Source organism: Equus caballus, chromosome 5 (assembly GCF_041296265.1).
Source record: "Equus caballus isolate H_3958 breed thoroughbred chromosome 5, TB-T2T, whole genome shotgun sequence".
In the NCBI taxonomy this organism is placed as follows: Eukaryota; Metazoa; Chordata; class Mammalia; order Perissodactyla; family Equidae; genus Equus; species Equus caballus.
The window spans coordinates 25,781,822-25,794,696 of record NC_091688.1 but is presented as its reverse complement, the minus strand read 5'-3'; the positions used below and the strand labels follow the sequence as shown (position 1 = coordinate 25,794,696).

The 12,875-nt window shown below is 41.9% G+C and overlaps 1 protein-coding gene and 1 long non-coding RNA gene across 4 annotated transcripts in view; one reads left to right on the top strand and one right to left on the bottom strand.

The window, feature by feature from the left end:
• Positions 1–12,875, top strand: part of HSD11B1 (hydroxysteroid 11-beta dehydrogenase 1) — a 44,639-nt gene that overhangs the window by 7,790 nt on the left and 23,974 nt on the right. Inside the window, exons 2-5 of one of the 3 annotated variants that reach the window (XM_001490175.5) lie at positions 6,345–6,458; positions 7,200–7,330; positions 8,115–8,226; positions 8,363–8,548. In XM_001490175.5, the coding sequence (XP_001490225.2) occupies positions 6,371–6,458; positions 7,200–7,330; positions 8,115–8,226; positions 8,363–8,548 (517 nt within the window). In that variant the 5' untranslated portion in view covers positions 6,345–6,370. Of the gene's footprint in view, positions 1–6,168; positions 6,459–7,199; positions 7,331–8,114; positions 8,227–8,362; positions 8,549–12,875 lie in introns of all 3 variants that reach the window. The other 2 variants (XM_014739666.3, XM_070266761.1) reach the window with 2 other exon arrangements.
• LOC138924034 (uncharacterized) overlaps positions 1–12,875 on the bottom strand; it is a 47,854-nt gene that overhangs the window by 22,713 nt on the left and 12,266 nt on the right. The gene's annotated exons all lie outside the window — the stretch shown is intronic.

Here is a 12,875-nt window from a genome sequence, read left to right as displayed (position 1 = left end):
AAAGACTGGGAGATGGTTCTAGAGATATGTAGGAAGTAGAATTGACCGGACTTAGTGAGTAATGGAATATGGGGATATGGAGAGTGGAGTAAAGAAGGACTTCCAAGGTTCTAGAGTACAAATTGGATGGATGATGAAGCCATTGACTGAAACAGAGATCTAGGAGATGCTGAATAAAAATAACAAAGTCTTTGGAGAACAGTTTAGCAGTTTCTTAAAAAGCTAAATATGAATTTACCATGCAACCCAGCAATGCCACTCCTGGGTATATACCCAAGAGAAATAAAAATATGTCTACACAAAGACTTTCACATCAATGTTCACAACAGCACTACTCATGATAGCCAAAAAGTGGAAAATTCCATACGTCTGTGAATTTGTGAATGGATAAATAAAATGTGGCATAGCTATATAATGGAATATGATTTGGCAATAAAAAGGAACAAAGAACTGATATATGCTACAATATGGATGAACCTCAAAAACATGCTAACGTCAAAGAAACCAGATACGAAAGATCACATATTATGTGATTCCACTAAAATAAAAGACAGAAAGTAGATTATTGGTTATGTGGGGCTGGGGATGGGAATAGAGAGTAATTATACATGAGTAAGAGGGATCTTTTTGGGCTGATGGAGATGTTCTAAAATTGGATTGTGCTGATGGCTTCCCAATGCAGCAAATGTATTAAAAATCATTGAATTGTATACTTACCATGAGATAACTTTCCAGTATATAAACTATATTTCAAATAAGCTGTTAAAAAGAAAAATCAGGTAAATTTCTACATGTCAAGTTTGAGGCCTTTAGGAGGCAATCAAAAGGAGAGGTTGAGTAAACAGGTGGTTATACTACCTGAAGCTTAGGAGACAGTGCTGCACAGGAGATAGAGATTTTTAAGACTCATCGACATAAAGATAGTAACTGAAGCCATAAGAGTGAGAGAAATCACCCAGAGAAGGTAGAGAGAGAAGGAAAGAATGAGGACAGAATCAAGGCCAACTCCAACATTCAAGGAACCTGAAAGGGAAGAGAAGTCTATAAAGAACACTGTGAAGAAGCAATCAAAGAAGTAGGAAGAAAGCCCAGAGATTATAAATGGACAGAATCCAAGGGAAGAAGAGTTTCTAGGGCAGCAAAGAGAGGCAAGAGTGTCAAGGGGTCCTGCGAAATCTGCTAAGTGTAAACAGAATCAAAAAGTAGAAAGCAAGATAGAAAAATCTGGCTGAGTGTAGGAGAGCCCAGTAATATCACTGGGCATAGCTCCAAGAGGCAGCAGCCTCCAGAGGACCAGGCGACACCCAGCATGGCATCCAGGGAGAGTGAAGTGCTGATGGAGGGAGAAGGGCTGGATTGACGAGCCTGAGGAGTGCAGGGGATCCAGAATTTTCAGCATAAGGCCATGGGGGAATACAAAAGGCCAGTGAACAGGCAGAGTTCTGATACAGCGATGAAGAGACCACAGGGTGCAGAGGCTTCATGACCGGAAGTAAATGCCCAGAACTACAGATTCCAGCAGTAGATATTTAAGGCCCTCAAGGATGTGGTTCCTGCTTACTTCTCCAAGCTGATTTCTCACCATGTAAGCCCACCCCTTAAAGTTCAGTGATCCTGCCACATGGAATTGCTTGCAGTTTCCCAAATGTGCCATTCTCTTTCAGACTTCCTTCTGTTTTCTCACATGGCTTCCTCCACATGGAATGTTCCACAAACCAACCCTCCTCTCTCCCTATCATGCTCCTGGAACCCAACTCAGTGCTCTCTCTTAAACTTCCTCATTTACCTGGCGCATTCCTGCTCTCATTTCAATATGGATCAAGGTTAACCTGCCTCTGAAGCCTTTTTTTAATTTTCTACTTTCCTTCTTTACACCCCTACAAGAAACTTCCATCGAAGTACTGGTAACGCTTCATACATTTCATTTATTTCCACTTCTGTCTTCTTCTAGGGCTTGGAAAGCACTTTGTTCTTTCATTCATAAGGCATGTCGACATAAATAATCCATAACCAATCTATAAATCAAAATCAGGGTGAGTACCATTGTGGTGAAGATAGATGAGGTGGTCTTGCCTCTCCTATCAGCAGCCCCGGTCAAGAATGTTTAGTCCACAACTAAGGCACAGTTTCCCAGTGTTCCCAAAGCTCGTGCCACTTCTCGGATTGCAGATAAAACAGAGGACACCCAGTTAAATCTGAATTTCAGATAAACAGTGAATTGTTTCAGTTCAGATAAACAATGAATCCCATTGCTCCCTTGTGCCACCAAGGTTTCACCAAACTTTCCAGGGAGTATCTTTTTCAGTCATTGTGTGGCCCGCAGCTCCTCCATGCTCAGATGCAAGTCCATGGGAGCCAGACCAGAGGAAAAACTTGAAAAACCACAAATACGACACATTTAGAACAGTCTCCACCCCTCTCCCTACTGACAGGCCATCAGGCCAAGCTCTGGGCCTCACTAGGACACTCACTCACTCTTTCCCAAGAGGCTCTTGGCTGTCAGGCAAATAGATTCCAGGTGGACTGCTCCACCAGTCCCCTGCCACAGACTGCACATGACAGGTCGGGACCGGACAACACACACAGTGCAGTTTATCCCACCTCTAGTTCCTTTTCCCACATCTGAGGTTCCATTAGTTGGAAAATATGAGTACTTCTGTCCCTTAGCAGCAGGGTGGTGCAGAAGGATTGACAAATGAGAACTTCTTCCCCAGGGGAGGGAGAAGAAAAGGAGGAGTGGGCAAGGGAGAAGGAGTCCATGTTATTATCTAAAATGATAGTCGTTTCCATAGCTGAGAACAGATTTTGGCAGCCAAGGCACAGACTTCCGAATTCCAAAAAAGTCAGACCTAAGGAACTGGCCTGGGGTGGGGACAGGATGGGAGGGGTGAAGGGAAAGGGAGAATGTTATGCATTCTAATATTCTAGAATTCTAATATTCTCATATTATGCTAAGATCCTTTCCTGTCTCAAATGTTGGTGTTGTTTTCCTGGGAAAGGCAGAACCTCCGAACAGAGAGCGTTCACCCACCCTCTACTCCGAGGTCTGCCCGCTGTTCCACTGGCAGGATTAGTTTTCAAAAGTAAGAGGCCACTTTCTTAGCAGAGCTCCTAAACAGTCCTGAAAAGCTCTACAGCTGCTGCCGCCTCAGAAATGACAGGTGCTCCTTTCACAGCCCACGTTCCAAGCCAAATGCATGGAAATTCCCTTTGGCTGCTCCTCCGCACATTCTTGCCATCTCCTATTTGTCCTCCCAGATCTGGCCCATCCCTCATAGTCCCTTTCTCATTCAAGCCCTGTGCTCTTCTCACCTTGTCGTTTTTTCTGGACCCCGTTCATTCAGGTGGGAATGATCAAATCAGAGAGAGTTCCTGGCTAGGCTCTGACGTGCCCCTCCAGTTGAGAGGAACACAGTCTTTGTGGATTTTTTTGAAAACTGCCAGGTCGTGTTTAGGTATTTCACTGGAAGCCTGCTCTAAGATGTAGGTGGTCAACACCTTACAATGAAGGAGTGAGGTTAACAGCTAGCTTCGTTGCAATGGCAGTCAAAGGAACTTGACTTGATTGATAAAAATTTGATGCAAAACAAATGCTAGGTGAAACAGTCATATTTCCTTTTGTCTTTTTTTTTTAATTTGTTGAGACCCAGTAGAAGAGGATTAGGGAGTGGGGTTGTTAGGTTCTGACAGAATGCTGAATCCCAGTGATCGCCCTGGGTTAAATCAGGCTCCAGAAAGACAGCAGTTTTCTCATTGCCACAGCACCTCAGAAACACTAAAACAGCAAAAGTTCATTGAATGCCTTTTTTGAAGCAAAGCTGGAGGGAGAAGTGGAGAGGCAAAGATGAAAAAGATATAGTCTATGTCCTCCAGGCGTTTACAAGCTAATGAGAGAACCAGGCATGCAAATATGGACAAACAGTGGATGGGCGTTGATTACATACTGTGGTCAAAGCGTGGTCCCCATGGGTTCCTGAGACCCTCTTGGGGGTTTGAAAGGTCAATTTTCACAGTCATACTAAGACATTATTTGCCTTTTTTCTCCCTCATTTTCTCAAGAGTTTTCTAGAGGCTACAGGATGTGTGGTAATACAAAGCATGATACGTGTATGCTTACGTATTCTTGAGTTTTAAAAAATTCTCAGTCTTAATTTCTAGTACATCAATATCAATAGGTAAAACCCATACAGGAAAAAATTCTTTGAGATCCTCAATAAGTTTTAAGATTGTAAAGGGATCCTGAGATCAGAAATTTTGAGAACTGCTAAGACAATGTATCATCTACCATTACGTAGTGCCCTCATTTCTCATTAATGCATTTTATTGATTAAAAATTATTTCATTTAATTCCATGAAAATTACTTTGTTGGATACTTTCTCTCTGTCCTTATTTTCTAGCGTGATAGCTGTTAGGTCATCTAATTATTAATCTGTTTGTGTTTTGTGTGTCTGTGTTTAAATGTGCCTTTTGAGACAGCACAAGGTTGGACTTTTTTTTTTAAAACAGCCAACAATCAGCAATAGTTGATTCATTTGTTTTATGTTCTCTCACCCTAAAGTTTATCTTACTCATTGTTATTTTTGCTTTCTTTAAATTTACGTTTTCTGTAGTGCACTTTAAAATTCTTTCTTTTCTGTCAGACAATAAACTTCCCTAGTCTGCCCATCTTTCTGTCATTTCAGCATTGTCATATTTTAAAGCAATTTTTCATTGTTTCCTATAATTCTACTGCTAATAGGATAGTGTTAAAAAAATAAAACTTAAATTCCCTCCCCTCTAGAGATGAAAATTGAGTCTAGTCTGTAACATATCTTGGTAGCATAAAGTCCTTTATAAAATTGTGCATATATATTTTGAAGTTCTGACAGTATGTAATTTTCCTCTTGAATTTTATTTATCTTTTTCCTATTTTATCCTCCACGAACCTTGAACTTTATCTAGCCCTCAACTGTTCTCAAATCTCCATTGTTTTCTGGAAGTGAACTTCACAGCTGTGGGCCTTTGTTGACATTATTTCATCTCCTCTGGGCCTTAAATTATTTTCCCTTCTTCTGAAGTGAAAATTCAGTGAGTGTTTCCAGATACTGTACTTGGGGTCATAACTTGATTTCTCTTAATCTTGTGTGAATCCCCTAACCCCACCGTCAACCCATGTTACTCCTCCAAAGCACTGGTACCCATTGCTATCATTACAGTTAAATGGTTTTCTTGGCTCTTTTGGTAACTTGCAGAATTCTAGATTTGCTCTGTGATGGGATAATTTTTATTGTTTGATTAGTTGATTTTCAGTTGACAAACTTAACAATAATATATCTTAAATTCTTTCATTAAGGATTGTTCCTTAATGAATTCTTGCTACAGACATACCAAGGTGGTTATTTCTATGATAAATTCTAAATTATTGGGTGTTCCCCACCACCACCCCAGCCCTTTTATTGTTACTAGATCAATTTCTAGCTGAATGTGGGCTTTCAGGTTAGTTTTGCTTCATTGGGGCTAAGTTCTTTCTTCTGCTGCTGCTGGTCTTCTCTTCCCAGCATCCTCCCCATGTTTCTTGTTTCTCTATAGCATTTACAAGACCCAGTTTAATAGCTTAGTGCCTTTTTCTTTCTTTCTTTCTTTCTTGGCACTCATTATTTCTTCTTTCTTTGCTGTTAAAGTAATAAGTGTACGTTCCGTTGCACTTGCCTGAGAGTCTTGAACCGGTCTTGGATTTCCCGCCATCTGGGTTCTGGCTGGCTTGCATCCCTCTTTGATGTCTTAATACTTGTTCATTGAACTTGAGTGTGGGGCTTATAGGGCCTGTTTGCTTTTTTTCCCCCAAGATGTGCGCATTTTTTCTTAAGCTTATTTTTCTGTTTTGTGCTGTTATTTTTAATTGCTTTCAACTGGGAGGTGGGGCTGAGAGCAAGATTTGGCTTGAATTTAGCTCTCTTTGCTATTACTCACATTTCCCCAGAAGCCCCACACACGCTTTCTCTCTGCTTTTGCCATACCACTTTTGAAAGGCCGTTGATTCCTGGTATAAATGGTGTTAAGAGGAAGATGGGCTCTGGGTAGGGATGCTCAGGAATTCAGCCCTGTCGTCATGAGCTTGGCCATCTGGAAGTCTCTTCTTGCTCAATGAAATGGAGTAAACATTGTCCATTATGAAATCCACCACACAGGCTGCCAGGGACAAATGGGATCCTACCCAAAGCCAATCGCTGCTCTGACAGGGAAATTGGCTAGTGCTGCCTGAGACTACTCCAGCCTCCCCCGTCCCTGATGTCACGGTTCAGAGCTTGCCGCCTGCCTAGGAAGTTGTAGAAAGCTCCGTAGGTTCTCTCTGTGTATCCTACAGGGCTCCTCGGGCCAGGTTCCTGTCTGATGGCTTTTATGAAAAAATATCTCCTCCCCATTCTGGGGATCTTCTTGGCCTACTACTACTATTCTGCGAATGAGGAATTCAGACCAGGTAAGGACCACTGTGTCTAATTTTGGAGGAATTGATTTAAAAAAACATGGGGGTGGCTGGAGTGTTTCTGAGGACCTTTCCTGATCCTCAAAATTGCTGAACAAGAGGGGACCCTGACGTGTGACTGTCTTTCTGTGTCCTCCAACCACAGGCTACAGATAATAGGGATGTGGGGAGGGATAATCATGGAGCCAAAAGATTGCCAAGTAGTCCATGCTTTACTTGGCACTCTTAATGTAAAGCAATTTCAGATCCTCTGTGACATGAGGGTAATTCCAATATTTACAACTCAGCCAGATAATTGGGCTCCATGGAGAGACTGATAAGTGGGAGGCAAGAAAGGACTCTGGAGCTGATAACTAATTAGAAGTGAAGGAAAATCCCTGGAATCTCTATGAGCTCATGTGTTTTGATGACTTTTTGAATTTTATTCCAATTGAGTAAAATTTGATGAGTCCAGAAATGTGTGGAAATCCAGTGTTTTAGCTGAGACCTCTGTCCATGGAGGATTTTAGGAAGGACAGGAGGAAGTCTTAATTTTGAGCAACTAAGCCAAATTCCCATTTCAGAGCATGTTTATGTAAGACTTGAATTATTTATTCATTGATTTATGCACTTTGAGATAAGTTGATCTGGGCTTATAATCTTTAGACTTTGACATAAGGCTGCCCATATCCAGAGAGGGAGGAGGGATGTTGCTGCCAAGTCGCATGTTTCTCACTTCCTTTTGGGGTTTCCCAGAGATGCTCAAAGGAAAGAAAGTGATTGTCACAGGGGCCAGCAAGGGGATCGGGGAAGAGATAGCTTATCATCTGGCGAAGATGGGAGCCCATGTGGTGGTGACAGCGAGGTCAGAAGAAACTCTAAAGAAGGTAAGGGTTCTGTGCCCACAGACACATGTACCCTCACATGCCCAGATGTATTCTTATATATATTCACATATATATACCAACACACAGAAGCTGGCACATCCATGCACAGATGCATACACACACACACATACATACAGGCTCAAACACCCACAGGAATATAAAAATACACATTTAAGTATTCTTTCCCAGGCACACATATATAGACACAAAGTTCTTGAGCTATATATCTCACAGACATACCTATTCACACACATTTACACATGGAGTCACAGATATATAGATGTGTGCTCAGATACCATATTCCAATACCTACTCGTGAATTCATCTTCTTGTACCCATGCGGACTCTCAGACACAGCCCCTCTGATATACTCAGACTCACAAACCTAAGGATATACATACATTCACAAATCTAGGGCTACCCATGTAGAAACTATCTTCCACGCCAATAATGCATTCAGAAACATCTATTCACAGAAACTCATGAGCACAAATTGCGGACTTAAAATTGAGCACAGTGATCATTTGTCCATTTACACCCTACCTGAAATACTTCCAGAAAGTATTTCAGACAGAGGACAAAGATTGTGTCAGGTTACATTTAGCAACACACAAACACACACACACTCACTGAACTCACACTCACACACACACACACCCCCTTACCACCGTTTCTTATCAAAACAAGGCTGTCAGCAACCTCCCATTTAAACTCCCATTACTTCAGAGACTGCCCCCAAAAGTCTGCAGCCAAAAGTGACACCATTGCCGCTGTGTCCCTGAAGGTGGTATCCCGCTGCCTGGAGCTTGGAGCAGCCTCAGCATACTCCATTGCTGGCACCATGGAGGACATGACTTTTGCAGAGCAATTTGTTGCCAAAGCTGGAAAGCTCATGGGTAAGGCTGCTTCTCCCCCCTCCTCTTCCGGATTTTGCTCTATGGATCACCAGGGGGCTTTTGGAAGGGGGAAGGGGAGAGTGAGGGGGAAGTATCAACCCCAAATGATTTCTCTCAACACAGCCATCTCTTGCAGGGGGACTAGATATGCTCATTCTGAACCACATCACCAACAATTCTATGAATCTATTTAGTGATGACATCCACCTCGTGCGCAAAAACATGGAGGTCAACTTCCTCAGTTATGTGGTCCTGAGTGTTGCTGCTTTGCCCATGCTGAAGCAGAGCAACGGAAGCATTGTTATCGTCTCTTCCACAGCTGGTGAGTAGGGCGGGAACCAGTGTGGAAGGTAGGAGCAGGAGAAGTGCCAGGGATGGTGTTGGGGGCTCTGCAGTGAAGATGAATTTTTACAGTTTCCATGCAGAGAAGTAACACAATAAAAACTAGAAGTTGAAATGCTCACGGTGATATTAAGCAAAAGCTGATTAACAGCTACCTACTTGTGGACAGGTAGATATATGAATAAAAAATTTGGTATGTAAACTCAATGAGGAGCATGCATGCCAAGTATAAAACACTGCTAAGAACAAGTGGGACCATAAAAAATGAGGGATTGTTCAAAGTAAATGGGCTACAAGATCTTTGGAAGTTACAGAGAAAGAGCAGCAGGGCAGGGTGCCCACCAGAAGCCTGGTGGTTTGTGATCTACAAATGGAAATCCAAAAGGACACTGGGGAGAATGCTGGAGGTACAGCCTGTCCTGATACTAAGGGAGAGACCTGGTCACGATGGATAAAAAGGACTTTGCTTCCTCCAAGATCAACACTTGTAGATTGGTGAAGTTAGTTGATGCAAAGGTGAAAATGAGAAGTGAAATGTTTTAACAACATACAGTTGCCTGATAAGTGGGTTAAGCTAAGGCAAAATGAAATGAACAACAAAAAAAAACACGCCATATTAACAGACCTGCCTAAGTTGGAGGTGTTCACCAAAGCCTGAACTTGCTACATTAAAAGTCCAATTTAAACAACCCATAGGGTAGAGAGAGAGAGAGCGTGTACAGAGAAATATTCCTGAAGAGAACCCTGTGCGACCAAGAGAGATCCCTGATGCTTTGGAGGGTGGCAACATCAGAAGTTATCACCAGTAAAAAGCCAGAGAGTTTCTAGCTTGGGGGAGTCATAGGCCCATTTCATCTTGGGTCCAGGAGAGAAATTCTACACTCATTTGTTGATGAGTCAGTTAGAAGGATGTGGCTAGAAGATGCAAACACCAGGATCAAAACCACATCTCAATGTGGTTCCTCCCAACATAAAAACAAATAACCTAGAGGGCTCTGTAAATTCTTAAGTACTTCACAAATGTTAGCTATTACTGTAATAAGAACACCATCTATGTTGTAAAGGGTTCTACTTCCGGGACGGGAAAGCTCTGCATAGCCATGGGATAAAAGGGCAGTGTGTCTGTGCTACCCGCCAAACAGGGTGATTGATATGCATCCCTGTGCTTCCCAGACAGCACAGACGCCCCACCCCTCTCCAGACACAGCCTCTCTCTGGGCTGAAAGGAAGGGAGAGCTTCTAGATGCATACTGAGTGGGAGGGTGCTGGGCACATCCCCATTCCATCCTAGGGCATTAGCAAAACCCTTCACATCAATCATGGAGTAGGTGGCTTTAATGATTTCAGTTGATTAAATAGTACATCCACTCTAGGCGAAGGGTGTGCTTCATCTTTGGCTACAGAATTTAACTTTCTATGATGTACACACAGTCTAAATATCCTCGCAAGGAGCAAGAATTACTGTAAAAGTCCAGGCGCAGGATGAAATTCTGATAACCTCTATCTCTACACATCTTCTAAACCTCCCAAATGTCACTTGGTAATTTTCATGGACTCTGAGAGTTGGGAATCTAGTTGAACTACTACCCTTAGTGGCTGTTTTTGAATAGCCAAAAGAATTCAGCCTGTTTGCTTTGAAGTGTGTCTGTGAATCTGCAAAGTACAGACACTTCTCTTTCTCTCCCTAACTGAAGAATTTCTCTGTTCTATGCTATATTCGCTTAAACAGTCAGCAAACGTGTTCATTAATCCTTCCTGCTTAAAATCGGAATTTCACAAACATGGGATGCCAAACCTCAAATTGATCCTAAGGTCAGCCAAAGAGTATTGGGGTAGATTTTTGATCATTCCTTTCAGGGAATGCACTAAGGCGTTTTTTGAATTACAGTGATAAGCAATTGTTTTTACCCCCAGCGCATTTCCAGGTATTGCATTACATGGAAATCCTATACTTTTAGTATGTTCTTTGAAGGCTTAGCTACTTCTTTTGCGTCAATAGAGACAGTATTGCTACTCTGGGAACTTCTTTACAGTCCACATCCATCCACATTCAACACCATTTTTGACTCTTACTGATCAAGTTTCTATGTATACGTAACATCTAGTTACATAGATTAGTCTCCCCTCCTTCCACCATGTGCTAGTTTGAACATTAGTTGAGCTACTATAACAAAAACTCAAATTTACAATGGCTTAAACAAGTCAAAATCTATTTTTCACTCATGAAACAGCCTGGGGTAAGCAGTCCAGAGCTGATATGGCAGTTCTGCCCCACGAAGTTGTCTAGGAAACTTTCTATCTCGGAACCACTATCCCTGGGGTGTTATCCTCACCTGTGCATCCAAGATGGCTCATTATCTTGTCAGAATTCTAGCTAGAGAAAACTGAGAAAGAAGAAAGATATAACCTGAAAGTTGTACCCTTTTCTTCTGCCACAACTGGCTGCAATTGTGGTCTTTATGCAAAGTAGACTTGTGTCCACCTGAAAATCATGGGTTCTGTTTCTGTAAAAGACGCTGATGTTGATAAACAACTAACAGTCTCCCTGACATCACCCATGCCAAGATGCACATAAGAATAGAAGGCAGTATTCCCTCCAGGCCGCCCCACAGGTGTAGCCCATACCATGCACACCCACCCTAGACCCAATCTCTCTCACATTCAAGGTCCATCACTAAAACAAAACCCCTCCCATTAGGCAGTGGTGCAGGGGCCGGTGGGGTAGGTGAAAGGATGGACAGAGAATGCCTAGATGGTATTTGTGAAACAAACTGAGCAGAGATGTTAATAACACAATTTGAAAAAAATTACTGAATTGGGCAGAGAAAATTTGAAAACATCTGGAACAAGTTTATCTACCATTAGTTAAAATGGATCTTCTTGATTTCAGTTCAATTTTAGACAAGTAAAGTAATTTCATTTTCACGCCCCTTGGCTCTGTGAACCCTATAACTGTGCCACGTCACATCAGCGGCATACATGACAGCTAGAACCCAGCATCTAACACTGCTTCTCTGCCCCTCCTTCACTCCCTCTCAGGGCAGTCATGGACAAAGTCTGTGATTCCTCTGCCCCTTTCTCTTCTCAGGACCCATTTATCCTCACCTCATATGAAGTCTTTTTCAATCCTCACCAGAGTCCTTTAAATGTTTCCTCTTCCTCTTATCTACTACATTTTGGTAAATTACCTTTAGGAATCCTACTTCCTCTCTATTTCTCTTCTTTGGCTTCATCAGTGATACAAATATTACTAACAACAGTTGTGATACAAATGCTAACCACACCGGGCCAGGATAAGTGTGGGGATATCGATTCTTCTGTATCAAGAAAAGTGTAAGGCGTATTTTGAAGTGAAACTAGACATAATAAAAGACTGGGTTTTTTTAAATGTTCAAAATGAAAAACACATCAAAAGGAATAAAAGAATCTTGCCAATAACCTCTGAATTCTCAGGCCTCTCTTTGGAAGCTCCCTCAGTATCTCCAGTTACCTATTCATTTTTCTCCAAGTAAATTGTTTAAAAAGATCAACTTTCAGTATATGTATAGACACACATTTTTTTTTAAGTCTTATTCAAATACATTCCTTTTCTGGTTTATTCATTTCCAGCATGGTTTCATACTATTTTTTTATGTAAATGTGTACTATTGCAGGCACAATATGAGCTGACTAGCCAGGGGCAAATATCTCATAAGACAATGCTTTTGTGGGAAAACTCAAACCAATGTATGAAGTCACTCGTTGGACCTTAATCTAATTGTCAGTTGAGGGTTTCCTGTGTGGTCTAAACCTTTTTCAAAAATTCAACATTACAAAGAGGAAAAACAAAAACAGGTTTCTCAACTACACTGTCAACTAACAGGATTTGGAATATCCATAATGGTGTTTTGCATAAACACAAGGATACACAGATGCTAATCTCATCCTGGCCTTCAGTTCTGGCGTACTCACTTTTTCCTGAAAGGTAGACCAATGCCTCAATGTGTGGATATGACTTGGGGTCCAGTGGAGATGCGGAAGGGGGGCAAAGTCAAGGTCTAGGATGCAAAGGGGCCTAGGAACTAGAGTAGAAAGGGGTGATTTATCCCTCACCCAATTGTTCTAATTTTTCTCAGAAAAGGTGAATCTTTACCCTTAAAACTAATCACCTCAGAAACAACTTTTGGAAACCACAATTTCCAAGATGAGTGGAAATGCTTATGAATGTGAGTATAGGTATTTGCAGGGGGGTAGGTAGGGGGAAAGGCTGCTGCAAGTTTGGATTATTTGGAGAGGAATGGGGAGAAACATGGGGAGGGGAGGTGTGT